The sequence below is a fragment of the Dasypus novemcinctus genome, chromosome 13, assembly GCF_030445035.2.
Source record: "Dasypus novemcinctus isolate mDasNov1 chromosome 13, mDasNov1.1.hap2, whole genome shotgun sequence".
Lineage (NCBI taxonomy): Eukaryota > Metazoa > Chordata > Mammalia > Cingulata > Dasypodidae > Dasypus > Dasypus novemcinctus.
In genome coordinates this window covers 51,001,888-51,016,896 of record NC_080685.1, presented here as the reverse complement: position 1 = coordinate 51,016,896, position 15,009 = coordinate 51,001,888, and the positions used below count along the sequence as shown (strand labels likewise).

At 39.8% G+C, this 15,009-nt stretch overlaps 1 protein-coding gene across 6 annotated transcripts in view; it reads right to left on the bottom strand.

Annotated features, from left to right (window-relative positions):
• The window catches only part of SUCO (SUN domain containing ossification factor), an 89,511-nt gene extending 81,472 nt beyond the window's left edge, over positions 1–8,039 (bottom strand). For 2 of the 6 annotated variants that reach the window (XR_011645500.1, XM_058310143.2), the window contains exon 1: positions 7,475–7,900. Coding sequence is in view for 4 of the 6 variants with exons in the window: in XM_058310143.2 (XP_058166126.1) it covers positions 7,475–7,536 (62 nt within the window). In the remaining 2 variants the exon portion in view is untranslated. Of the gene's footprint in view, positions 1–7,474 lie in introns of all 6 variants that reach the window. The other 4 variants (XR_011645499.1, XM_058310141.2, XM_058310142.2 and 1 more) reach the window with 4 other exon arrangements.
• Between the last annotated feature and the right edge of the window lie 6,970 nt (positions 8,040–15,009).

Below are 15,009 nucleotides of genomic sequence, written 5' to 3'. Positions count from 1 at the left end.
TTTGGGCTCCTGAGGATGACAGAGTTGTACTCAGATGTGACTTCTCTACACGAGCCACTTATGTCCCTTCTAAATGAACCTATAGTTGCTGCTGGAGTTGGTAGGTGTAGGTCCAAGAAACTTGAATCTTCAGGCTGTCCATGTGCCAGCTGGGCCCTGAGCCTCAGCACAGTTGCAACACCTACTCTCCAGTTCATTGGACTAACCCAGGACAACTAACAAGGAAGTAATGATGGACAATCACCATATCAAGGAACCGAGAGCATCTACAACTGCCAAGCAAGAGAGTCCCATCCATCGGCCTTATGGGATTGAGGCCCCCTCTCAATTAGAAGTGGAGTGGGCATCGCCATACCAGAATCCTCAGGATTGGGGAATAAAATATGAACTAGAATAGACCTACTGGTATTCTACTATACTTATTGGTATTCTAGAAATGGAAGAAATTATATCATTGATGTACAGACAGTGGCCACTGGAGGTGCAGGCAGGGAGAGGGGGAAAAAAGGTGTAATATGGGAGCATTTTTGGGACTTGGAATTGTTCTGAATGACAGTGCAAAAACAGATACGGGCCATTATATATTCTGCATAACCTACAGAATTGAGTGGGAGAGAGTACAAACTACAATGTAAACTATAATACATGCTTAGTGGCAATGCTCCAAATGTGTTCATCAATTGCAGTGAACATACCACACTAATGAAAAGAAGGGTGGGAGGTGTGGGGAGTAGGGCATATGAGAATCTATGTAACATTTTATATAATCTAAGTACCTTTTAAAATAATAAAAAATAGATTTTTTAAAAAGTTAATTTCTGGGGGAAAAAAAAGAAGGGGCATGCTGTTTCTTTCCAGTTGTGTACAAACTACTGAATAGAAGTATGTCACACATATATGTACCCACTTGAAGATGAATTGAGAGAATAAAGCACTTAATTTCTTTATAAGTTTCTCTCTTCCCTTTCACTATAAACACCAAAGTGTTAGCTATATATTAACTCATTTCTCCATTCAGACTGTTAAGGGAAAGAATGATTTACAAGTTCATGAACCACTGAAAATGAAATAACCTATGCCCAAAGGTACATTAGTGCTGGTATCTTATGTTTCTCCATTGCCTGTTATCCCTATTTCCTACTTCCATTCCAGTATATCCTCAAATGCTTAATAACCTAGAGGTTACATGAAACACACTCAGTTCTTTAAAAAATAATTAAAAGGACAGAGAAGTCATTATAGAAAAATTATTCACCATCATTTATTGGACACAAGTGTTCAAGTTTTATACAAAGACATCATAACTTCCTTAACAGACCTTTTCTTAGTTAGGCAATCCAGCCTCATCTACCTTGTCTGATGGGATCTGACACTGTTAATAATGACTGAAAACCTCTTATAAGTACTAGCTGCTCTCTTTGGAATACATATCTCGGAGCAAAGATAAACTTTTTTCCACCAAAGTCTATGACATTAAGATTCACAAGAAAAACCATTTTTTAAAAAGTCAAAAAGTGACAGGCAGATGTGGCTCAAGCAGCTGGGTGCCTGCCTACCACAAAGGAGGTCCCAGTTAGGGTCCTGATGCCTCCCAAAGAAAATAAGCTGACAGACAGAGTGGCACAGCACAGCAAGATTATGCAATGAGAGACACAATGAGTGGGAGCAGAGGTGGCTCAAGCCATTGGGTGCCTCCCTCCCACAAGGGAGATCCTGGGTTCAGTTCCCAGTGCCTCCTAAAAAATAGAAAAGACATGGAGCACACAAAGAACAGACACAGCAAGCAGTGAGTGCAAACATCACGGCAAGGGGAGAAATAAATAAATATAAAATTTTTTAAAGAAATTTGGAGATGGGGGTTATTTTATTATTTCTTCAGAAAAGCAGATTTGGAATTTTTTTTTTTTTAAAGATTTATTTTTATTTATTTAATTCCCCTCCCCTCCCCCGGTTGTCTGTTTTCTGTGTGTCTTTTTGCTGCGTCTTGTTTCTTTGTCCGCTTCTGTTGTCGTCAGCGGCACGGGAAGTGTGGGCGGCACCATTCCTCAGCAGGCTGCTCCCTCCTTCGCGCTGGGCGGCTCTCCTTATGGGTGCACTCCTTGCGCGTGGGGCTCCCCTACGCGGGGGACACCCCTGTGTGGCACTGCACTCCTTGCGCGCATCAGCACTGCGCATGGGCCAGCTCCACACGGGTCAAGGAGGCCCGGGGCTTGAACCGCGGACCTCCCATGTGGTAGACGGACGCCCTAACCACTGGGCCAAAGTCCGTTTCCCTGGAATTTTTTAAAAGTGAGAGACATGGTGGTGAGAAGTGGGGTATATGGGAACCTCCTGTGTTTTTTAACGTAACTTTTTGTGTGAACTATTTATCCTTTTAAAAAAGACAATAAAAAAGATTTTGTTAAATAATAAAGGACTTCTAAAAAAATTTTTTTAAAAAGAAAAAAGCAAAGGGAGAGGGAGAAACAGAAAACAAGCAAAAATCTCTAGGGAAGAGGGGTGGAAATTTCAAGCAAGTTTCTAATTCTTAAAAAAAAAAGGTTTATTTTTCTAGTTTATTCTTCTGCTCACTTATGCAGACGAATGAGCAAAAACCCAACAAAATTACCAGAGAAAAAGCATAATAAAGAGTATAATCATAATCCAGAAAATAAACTTCTTCAGTCAAAGAAAACTGGGTTGACACACCCAGAAAAATTACTAGCAAAGTCAAACAAGTCAACAAATACAGACCACCTTGATTTAGGTATCAACTTTCTCCTAGTGTGATCACCACTTTGGGGTTTGACCTGACTCCAAACTCTGTTTCCTCCAATCCACTCTATCTCAAAGAGTGATCTAATTAAAAGATCAATCTCACCTCACTCTCCTGTTCTCAGTTTAAACTACTTAACTGTCTCATCCTCTCCATCAGAGTTCATCCATATCACAATCAAGTCCCTTCATAATCTGGCTCTAGTGAGTCTCCCTTCTCATCTCTCCCCCACATCTAGATAACTACCCCAACATCTAGATAACTCAACAACAGGAATATTCCCTCTGCCTAAAACACAATTCTCCTATCTTGAACTACCCATCCTGCAAAGCCATTTTAAGGATAAGGACTAAGGCACACAGAAATAACTTGTCCAAGGATATACGGTTAGTGATAGAAAAAAAAATTCTTCCCCTAGAGTCCCTAAAAATGCCTGTAGGTACCTCTATTATATTTATCAAATGTACGAGAACTGTTTAAATGCCAAGCTCTTCCCATTAGAATCTAACTATAAGCTTCTCCCAGATGATCCTTCTGGCGCAAGAAATTATTTGATACTTTTAAATTAAGCTTTACTAAAATTAATATAAAGATTCATACTTGGTCTAAAGGTAGGCTGGTCACTATACCCAACAGGAACTACACCCAAGAACCTGAGGAAAGAGTAGGAATTCGCAAACAGTGGTGTTGACTTCCAGGACAATGCAACTCACCTGGTTGTGTGTGCCCATTTAAGAAGATTCAGGGATTATATTTAGTTTTAGCTAAACTGGCTCACAACATGAAAATATAACTTTAAAAAACTACCTGCAAAGACTAAAGACAATAATGCAAGCACAAGCCAACAAGAAAATGGCACAGCTAAGACTCTTAAGTGATTCTTTATCTACATTATGATGTAAAGTAATCTAATTGGGTATGACATAGTTAATCACAGCTCTCACTAGAAATTATTACTGTTTTAACAAGAGCAAAAAAGTAGTTATCAGAAAGATTTGCCTCTTTCTCATCTTAAATATCTGTAAAATTTATCATGTATACTAGTATATCATTAGTATACTATATCTTGATATACTGATATAACTTAAATGAATACATATTGAAGGTACATGCACAAAAGTTTTTACTTATTAGGGGGGTCACTACTTGAGGGCATAGACCAAGTCTTTTTCCCTCTTTAAGGTAGTGATCAATCTTCCCAATCTGCCCAGGACTAAGGGATGTGGTAGGCTGAATAATGACCCCCCAAAGATGTCATCGTAATCCCTGGAACCTGTGAATATGTTACCTTAAATGGCTCCTAATCCCTGGAACAAATGAATAGGGTCCCTTACATACAGATGTAGTTAAATTAAGGATCTTGAGATGTGGAGAATATTCTGGATTATCTTGATGAGTCCAATGTAATTACATATTAGAGGGAAACAGGAGGATCATCATTAGAAGCAGGAAATTAGTAGCATTAGTCTGGAGATTGAGGCTGGAGAGATGCAAGAAAGAATGCAGGCCTCTAATCGCTGCAAAAGTCAAGGAAATGGATTCCTCTCTCAAAGTCTACAGAAGGAACCACACCTGGCAAAAACTTGATTTTAGCACTGTTAGACTATTTCAGACTTCTGAAACCAGAACTGTAAAGACAGTAAATTTGTGTTGTTTTAAGCACTAGATACACTACAGCTGCAGTAGGAAACTAATACAGTAGGTTCTTTTAGTGCTAAAATCAGGGCAAGTCAGACACTCTAGCTTCATGTTTCAATGCTCATAACAATATCTGGTGTACACTGTAAGCATGAGAAAAATCTTTGTTGAATGATTTTATAATAAAATATATAAGTAATATATATTTACTGTTTTACAAAGGTATGTATACTATCTCATTTCATCCTCCTAACAACCCTGTGAGGTAAGAATGGATTAATAGTCTCATCTTTAGGATATAAGAAGGGTCAAAAGTTGCATAACATGTCCAAGGGCACATATCTATAAGTAATGGAACACTATCAGAACACAGGCATTCCAACCTATAGTCAAAGGATGATGAAGTCAGGAGCCTGTGTTATGAGTCAGGCTGCCTAGGTTCAAATCCAGGCTCCAACATGCATTAGCTGCTTAACCTTAGCCAAGTTATTTAATCTCTTCACTTCCTCATCTAGAATATACAAAATGATGTTAATAATAATATCTATCTAATAGTGTTGTTGTGAAGACTAAATGTGCTAAAATCTATAAAGTACACATCAGGTACCTGACACAGCTGACAATAAATGTTAGCTATCATTATTACTCTGTGTTGCAGCTAGAGTGCATTTATACCTAGAATACGCTGTACTAATTAGTACTCCAATGAAGTATGCAAAAGGAAATAAAAGCAAACAGAACCAACAGAGTGACGGCAGAATGATTTCTCTGTGATGTTAATCTAAGACTGGCACTCTTAAGGCTGGAAAGATATACATAGAAGGGAGACATAATCAAGATCTATAAAATTACAACAGTAAAAATAAGGTGATCACAAAACTCAGTAATACTGGTAAAATGAGTAGACAAACTTAGAAACTTGAATATTGTAGTATAAATCTATTAAATGGTATAGCTTAAAATAGAAATGGTTCACAAAATTTGGGAACAAATTTATAAATAACAAATTTATGAAAAAAAGGGCAACTAAGAGGAGCTTGCTTGATCAACTCTTACAAATCTATCCAATCCAACAATGTTCTATGTGACCGACTTATGAAAGGGGTCGGGGATGTTGGAGAATGGCATAACAAACCACAACGGTAGTAAGAGTTAGACCACCAGCTGAGCCAGTGCTTTAACTTGAATATTTCTATTTTCCAAGACAGAAATAACACAATATACCCTTGCCAATCACCAGCACCCCAATGGTCCCCTCTCCCACAACTTTATCATCCTTCCAGAAAGCCTCGAGCCTAAATATCCCATTTAAATGCCTTTTAGTAGCTCTGCTAAAGAGTAATTAAAATGTCTTTAAATTTGAAGTTCGAAGAAATCTCAAAATTGTTTCTTAAACTTTTCACATTCTATTTAAACCCATAACACCCATTTTTCACTATAGATGTCAACAAAGTTTATGGAACTTTATGACTAGTATTTTCAATACTAGGCGACTTGTTCCTTACAAGCCATGATCTCTCTCCACTCTTGCTAATGTATAAAGTTGAGAAAACGTATTAAGGTTAGCTTAAGCAAAAGATAGCCAGAAATTCCAAGGAGTAAAGAATTTTAAGAACCATATTCTGACGTTGAGTTTATCCCCAAATCTGCACCATCAAAATAAAGAGGAAAAAAAATCATAGATACTGATGCATTTTATATTTGAATGAAAAACGCAACATCTTCACCTCTTCAGCCAGTCCTTTGAGGAAGTGCTGATGAAGAATAACATGGTCAAAAGAAGGATAAAAGCAAGAAGAGGGAAAAAAAGACATTATAATATCCAAACAAGGCAGCCCACAGAAAGAGGCGGATATAAACAAAAGGTTTCAGTATCTCATCTACAAACTTAAATTTAAAACGGGGTGCGAAGATTCCCTGCAGGCACTTCTTGGTATCCAACGAAGTTTAAAAGGTAGAAAGGCAAATGACATTTGGTCTTACTAAGAGTTCCAAATGAAAGACATGAGGCCATATTTCTTGCTCTCTTAAACTTTGTTCATCCTATCAAAATCAAAATCCCTCAGTCAGGCAAATTTTTCTTTTCCCCTTGTTTATATATTATTTTATATCAGCAACAACTCTACAATTTGGTGCCTTTGTAATACCGTAGGCACCTGTAAAAATGAACATATTGTTGGTGCTCTGCAGATAAAAGCAAAATGGGAAAGCTGCTTTACGTAGCTTTTAATAGAACAAACAGCAAATCACTCTGAAGAATCATCTTTTCAGTCACCAAATGTCACACATCTGTTTAGAAATTCCCTAGGAGGGAAGAACGGCTTTTCCAAGAAGGACACTAATAGCATTCCTTTGATTTACAAGCTCTCTCAGCTCCTCACTAAGGTTAACATAAACTCCATAAAGCTTTAAGGACAAAGCTCTCTTCCCGCCTTCAACAGTTATTTATCCCCCCATTACTAAGGACATTACCCAAGCCACACCACCAAAAAGTACTTTACGCACTACTTACTCCTAAAACGCCCTCTCAACCACACCAACAAATCCCCATCATCGACCTCCTCTGAAAAAAAAACTGCTTCATAAAGCCCCTGAAAGTTTCTAAGAACAGCAGCCCCCACTGAACCGTTCATGTGTTACTCTTAACCTCCGGACGACTTAACTTTTAAAATCGCAGGTCCGGAACGTATCCCGTCTGACGTGCTTTATGCCCTTTCAAGGCAAGGGCCTGGCAGTAAAATCAGAGCACCTTACCTACACCTCGACGAACACGGCCCCAAACACTGCACCGTTTCCAATGGGAAATGTTAACTGAATACAAAGGCACTTGGTAGTTCCCTCTACCCAGGCACCTTTCTCTCCCCCACTTAAGTCTCCGTATAAAATCCAAAATACTCCATGAAAACCTCAGCAAAGAGTACTGCCGGGCCAGTCTGCAGGAGAGGCGGTTATCCGTTTGTCCCTTCGTGGGGGCCAAGGAGACCCGCACCCTGAAAGCCGAGATGATTTGGGGGTGTGACTTGCGCTGCTCCTTCCCCCCTGTCCCCTCAAGGGAACTCCCGTGTTGTCGCGGCTACTCACCAGACTAGGGTGCACAGAGTAAGGCAGGACACCAGGGCCAAGGCCCGTCGGTACTTCTTCATCTTCTCCTCCTTCTTCCCCCTGTCAGAAGGCAGCACATCCTCCCAGCAGCCGCCACTGCCGAGGCCAAGATGGAGGAGCCGGAGCAGGAGCGCGAGGATGGGTCCGGGCGTCCTAAGAGCTGTGGCCCCGGGGGAGCGACTCCTCAGCGACCCGCGTGTTGGCCGCGCTCTCTGAGAGGACCAGGACGGCGCGGACACGGCCGCTTCAAGGGAAAACTCCAGAGGCCGCCGCTGCTGCTGCTGAGGCCGCCGGCTCGTCGGCGCCCGCCCCCTCCAGCCGCCGCCGCCACCACTGCCGCCCCATATCCCCCCCGCCAGCCCTGGCTCTCGCTCCGTGCTGCCGGCAACCAACGGCCGCCGCGTATTCCCCTCCCAACAGCCAATCGCCGGCGGGGAAGCGACACCTCACACACCGCTGAGCTGGAAGGAGACGCGTCACCCGCGTTCCGCGGCGCTCGCTCCCCCACCAGTCCCCGCGCAGGCCACGCCCCCTCCTACGTCTCTCGCCGAGAAACCGGAAGGAGGAGGTCGCAAAGCCCGAAGAGCTTGCGTTGCTGCCGCCCCGCCCACCTAAGGTTCCGCCCAATTATCGTTCACGTTCAGAAAGCGGAGAGGAGCCACTTCCTCAAAACGGCCCACCCCTTGCCCAACGCTCTGCGAGACCGCGCAAGGCCCTTTGGGAGTCGTAGTTTCCCCTCCGGAACCCTCTTGTCCCTTTCCCTGCCCCTCCTAGAATTCACGGTTTCTGTGAAGAGGTCTATAGCTTCGCTTTTCACTGAGAGACTGAGCTTATTTTGGAATTGCACAGTTTCCTCTTTGGAGCACAGTTCGTGAAATAACCGAGAACGACGGGAAAAGACAAGACAACACTACTAATCAAATTGAAAAGGCCTTTTCCCGGCGTCCATGGGCCCGGCCCATCGAGCTAACTAACCGCTGATTGGTAGGTGGAAAGGGGCGTGCCAATATGCTCTCTAACCTGATTGGTTAGAGCAGAAAGCTCTGAGCATCTCCGCCTCTGAGAGAATTTCACCGCCTGCGCGATTCCTCTCTTGGATTCCACTGGAATCTTGGTTCTTCTGTTCTGGAGCTTTGGAGACTCGGTCAGTGAGTGGGAAAGTCGCGACCCGCGCTCAGCGCCCACAAACGCTCAAGTCACGGAGTTCATCAGTTAGTTTTAGGAACCCTCTGCCTGAAACTTCAAAATGCTTAGACCGTTTCTCTTCTCAAGCATTTCTTGCACATGGCTATTTAGTCTTGGAAGGCAACGGCTATAGAAGAGTTGCTGGCTTCAGCTAAGAGAGCAAGAAGACGTTTAGCCTCTCTGGGCTTTGTTTCTTGATCTGTCCCCGCTGATATGTTCGTTTTAGACTCTAACACTAGGAGGGAAGTTGCTCGTTTCTGAGGGATAGTTATTTTATTAGATAAGGAATATAAAACTGTAACTCATCGTGTTTCACTTTTTGCCTTGGCTGTGAGGAGACTCAGACGAACCGTCCCAAGAAAACAGCCAAACAAATGGGGAACGGAGACTCCAAATGTCTGTGCCATGGAACATGGCATTAATGTTTAGGATGAAAAATATTTAAAGCAGTTGCTACTAATTTCCATGTGGCTTTAGGAGGAAAAACTGGATAAAATGTGCACCTCATGCCTTATTTTGAGCTATGTAATTTCCTTATGAATCTTCTAACTTTAATTGGTTAATTGTAGGTGTTCCCAGGGAACTGAATGATTGACCCAGGATAAAATTCTTGACTATAAGTCAACTGAATGTTAAAGAAATTCTACAAAGGATGATAGTTTTGGTTTTGGAGGAGTTCACCTTAAACTACTTTTTCTGGTAATAATTAACAGTCCCAATTATCTGTTGATGCTACTCTTAGTGTATGCAATAAAAACCCTTTCATCTCTATTTTTCATAGCAGGAGACAAGGATTTATCTCTACCTAGAGTAGTATTAAATCATTATTAAGAAGAATGTAGGGGCAATAGAACAATGTAAAGTATTTGACATTCTTTACCGTGTTGGCCACCCTTTTCCTTTCACTCCAGTAATCAGATTATTCAGGTAGGGAACAGGTTTCACTCAGCTGATTCTTAATAGATCACAGTCAAGGAAGTTCTATTAGAATACCTGGTCATCTCAAGCCTGGTAAATTATCAACCAGGTGCCTCTCATATCCTTCACATCTCAAACCCAGAAGCCTACCCACTTGTTTTCCACAAAGTTCCTGCAACGATTTTCTGAAATATACAGCCAATTGGCAGAAGTATTCCCTTTTCTCTTCCTCTTTGTGGGGACCCAGCCCCCCCCTCGCCAGGTCCTCAGCATGTAGCCACTTGTGTGACCTAGACATAACTTAACGGTTAACAACCCTCCCCAGAGGGGAGAGAATGTATAGATGTTATCCTAAACTTTAATCTCCCCAAAGTAGTAAATTTCCCTCCTACCTATAAGCATAGTGAAAAACATCACCACACCCCATGTGTATGCTTCATGGGACCCTAGTGGGAACTCTGTTCTCATACCCTATGAAATGTCCTTGTTCTGAGACCCCTTAAATCATCCCCTCAATTTTCCTGTCTCTTTGCAGAGCACTAACTTCATTCACATTTTGACCTACTGCTGTCAAAAATTCTTTCCTGGGCCTAAGTCCCAATAAAGCTTATGCCTAACTAAATGCCAGGTGTGTTCTTTGGTCTGGTGGCCTCACTAACTCATGCCCTTCAGGAGTTGGGCTGTAACATTCTCTTTTCCTACAGTTGGGGATTTATCAGTATCCCTACGGGAGGGTGTGCCATTCATCTAATTTTTATTCAGTGATTAGCTTTTACTATTCCAATCAATAAATATTTATTGACCCCTTACTAGGTACCATGCATTGTTCTAGGCCTAGTTCACAATCCTTAAATAAACTACATTGTGAAGTACACAAATATTTTAACTCAAGAATTAAAAATTATCCTTCTTCCAACTCTTAAACTGAAGTGTTCAAAGTCCCATCAAGCAAAACTATATCCTCTTACAACCCATTAAGCAGTCAAACATCTATATTTGAATATTATTGGGTCAATTCCTTTATTGAAACCTATCAGTATCTTCCTGTTGTATTTAGAATAAAAATTTAAATTTGTTGGGATGTCACATAAAGCCCTAAAATATCTGGTCACTGCTTACCTCACCAACCTCACCTGGAATCACTTTCCGTCTTCCTAGCTGTCACACTGGCCCTCTTTCTGTCCCTCAGAAAAGCCAAATTCTTTCCTACCACTGAAACCAAGACTCATAGAATCCCCTGCAATCACCAACAACAATCTCACTCTTAAATTCTCTTAATTAATCTCGGCTCCTATTCTTTCGACTTTTCTCTTTTTGCTGGCATCATTTCCATGTCACTAACTTTAAATATGGTTTCATGTTAATACATAATCTTTAGTCGTCTGAGCTTGGTCATTTTCCCTGGGATACTTCATAATTTCAAGTCTTCAGCTGTGCTATTGACTCCCATATATCCCAGCCTCTCTTCAAGTATTTGCTGGACATATCTCTTAGATCTCCTCCTATCGCTTCAAATTTTACCTGCATAAAATAAAATTTCCCTTTCTCATCAATGACCTGCTTCATCTGACTTTCTGTTTGTGTTCATTCTTCCTTTGTTCTAGGCTTTTGGGGAGTAAAAATATAAGCCCCATGGAGCTGACCTTTGAAAAACTTGTAGATTTTTTTCTACATGTTTGTTAAATATAGCAGGGGGAGAAATGAGAAAAAAAATTGAGCTAACTCAATAGGCAAATATAATAAAAATGAGTAAGAATTATGTAAAATAAATTTAGGAGAGATAAATGCCATCATACTAAAAAATATAACCTATGCCTAGAGAATGGCAAGAAAAAAATTTTTTTAATTAAAACATCGCGTACATAATCTTTAAGAGCCAGACTAAAATAACCCCCACCTATCATCTCTTAACTCAGTGATTCTCAACCAGGATGATTCCCCACCCTACCCCCACTCGGGACATTTGGCGATGTCTGAAGACATTGTCGGTTGTCATAACTGGGTGAGGAGTGCTAATGGTATCTAGTGGGAGAGCCAGGGATGCTGCTAAACATCCTGCAATGCCCAGGCCCACACCCCACGAAGAATTATTTGGCCCCCAAAGTCAAAAGTACTGAGGTTGAGAGCCCTGCTCTAACAATGTCCCAATTCAATAAAACCTGTAAATCCCTGGCTACACACATAGCAACTCCTGTACCCTGCAGATCCTTGGATGATTCAGGAAGTCACCAAGAACTAAACTGCACAGTGTACATGAACACTCCTGTTCCTACAAGGTTGCTATCACAGAAACTCTGGATGGCTTCTTCCTTGATAAACATCAGATATTCTTTTTGTGCATGATGAGAAAGAACAAGCAGATCTCAGAGAAACCATTTCTGTTCATCTCCCTTAAACTTTTGATTATATATAAATCCTTCAAAAAAAAAAAAGACCCAGAGAATAAATCTTTGTATAATTTAAGTTGGTGCTACAGGATTTAATGACCAAGATTTGCCATGTTTGACATATTTTCATTTGCTGCAAAATTATCCGGTACTTCAATATTAAAATATGCTGAGAATCTTAGAGAAGAACAGCTGTGGCCTAATGATAGTAGATGCTTCCAGGGTAAAAGCCAGTTAGAACAGAAGTTCCCTGAAAATCAGGGGATTGAGAAAGAACTGACAGAAAATAAAAGGACTTATATCAATGGAAGGAGAGGTGAATGTGGTTTTCAGCACTTAAAATTTTAACTACTTATACATTAGTATAAACAGTGTTCTCTTGCACTTTGTCCCCACCTCATCTTCTTAGCATGTATGTAGGTATGAGCACAGGATAGCATATACCTGTTTTATTTAGTTACTCCCTATCTGAAGAGAGTCTAAATGACTATGTTAAATCTACCTTTGTGGAGCACTGATAATGTGAGCTCTTCAAGGGGTAAAGGTGTAACTTAGAGGGAGGTAAGAAAATAAACTTTCTCTAGGACGCCTGAGGTCTAGTCCTTTTACAGTTGGAAGAATCACAAAGACAATGTTGCCTTCTTCAGTTAAGTTTATACCACAAATAACAAAAGCTAAGATGCCCCTTTTTAAAAAAGTTCTACTTGCTGCTCCCAAATTTAATCTTCTATCACTGAATTAACATATGTCAATTTTGAAGATAGATAAGTTTAGTAGAGTAATAAAATCAACTGGAGGAATGATTAGATGTGGGTGATGAAGACAGAGAAATCCAAGATGGACCAGTTTATAAAAGAGTATGTGAGCATTACATGAATGGGAAAAGTCAGGAGTTGTAGACTTTGCAGGGAAGAACATTAGGTTGGTTTTGGAAGAATGGTATTCAGTTTGAAGTTCTAGTGGAAGTATCTAACAAGCATTTACTAATTCCAAATAGGAAAAGTAGCAACTGAGGACAACATAATGTTGGGGATTCCAACTGCTGTGGCCTTCAGTACCTTCTATATAAAGTTGTCAGATGAATCTTCCTAAAACATTACCTTCATCACCCTTTGCTTTGATGCAAAAATTTCTAATAGGTCTTAAATATTTGTCAAGTAAATTTCTGCCTCCTTAACCTGGTATTCAAAACATCCCATCATCTAACCTCATCAATTGTTCATGTCTTATACCTCACTATTTCCTTTCATGACTCAATGTTTTCACCAAACCACACTGCTTGCCACATCCTGAGATGCCTGTACTCCCGTGATGCTGTTTTAGTTTAATATTCATGTGTTTATGTTCAAACAGTGTTTAAATTTATTGTGAAAGAGGTTATGTCTTGTACATCTTTTAATTCCCCACAATGTCTAACACAGTGATTTTTTTTTTATTATTGGGACTTAAGAAACAAGTTCTTATTGAGCTTTTTATTTGATTTATCTAATCATTCTGAATTGCAATCTTTCCTATAATTTAAATCCATAGACATGGCATGCCCTAGGATAGGAGAATTTTATGCAATTGACTGGACTTCCTAGCTGGCTATCTCTTCCACCACAAATTGCCAAATTAGCCTTTTAGCATGACACTCTTTGACTTGTGTGTGACTAGATATTCCTGGGTTCTAATTACCCATGAATATCCTGGAGAAATGCTGTGTTCAACAAATATTTTTGAGCCTTTCTTGTGTGAAAAATACTGAAGAAGATATGCCTCTTGGGAATATACAGTGCCTTAGAAGGGATTCTAAACCTTTTTCCCGACCTGTATCTTTTGGCAGAATGGTAAAGCCTATGGTCCCCTTCTCAGAATGCTTTTGAAGGCATAAAATAAAGTATATTTATTACAAAGGAAGCCAGTTATATGAAAATGCAGTTATCAAAATATTACAATGCAAATTTGTTATACAGTTATATAAGCAGTTCTTTATTAATGCCCTAATAATTCCAAAATAGTGATGAATATAAAAGACATTTCAAGATACCTACAATATACACAAGGTGATATGAAAATATCTGTGATTTCTGTTGGTGACAAAGTTATAGATACTGCAAGTATTACTATACTTTGTTACCTACGTTCATAATAAAAGAAAATGCTAAATTTCAGTAAGACATTAGTGAAAATAAAAATGTGATTATTTTCCTATCCAAGTTCGCAAATGCTCTGAGTTGTATAGGAGGGTCTCAGATTAAGAAGCCCTGTACCAGGGCTATGTACTGTTATATGCATAAATGCATATTGGGTTGCAAAATAAAATGTATATCTTAATGTGGGTTGCAGCCAATATAATGTGAAAACCACTGCGCTAGAGAAAATGAAATACAGAAGACCTATAGGATAAATTCCATGATTCATATAAATAGTGGGTGTCCCAAGATTTTCGAGGAAAAGAAAATTACATTTTCTCTTTTGAGCAAATTATCAGGGAAGAATTAAAGGAGGAGGCAGATTTGAGGTGGGTCTTGACAGATGAATAGGATTTGCATGGATAGATATGGTAAACAGAAGGTATTTCAGGCATAGGGAGCAGTAAACACTAGATCCTAGTTCAAAATAATTCTTAACAATCCTTATCACGTGCCTCCCAATTTAGTTGTGCCCAACACTTATTTCAGTATTTTATGGTTGAAATAAACAGTGGTGGTGAACTCTAATCAAATAAATAGTTACTATTGAACACTTTAAATTAAATACCTCATGTGCAGTTATGTAAGTATTTTTTAAGTAAGCATGAGAGATACTATCTTCTAGGATGCAAGGCATTCAAGAACATAAAATAACAATATATGGTATAAGTACAAAATGACCAAAGTGAGCTCAAGACAATTTTTGAAAAGGCTTGAGGAATTTCAGGGTAAATATAATGTAGTCATTGAACACATGCAATTACCTTTTTTTTTTAATATGTAAGAAGCAAGGATGGGGAAATTAGATGAAGTGGAACATAACAAAACATTGAAACTGGAAAGCAAATAG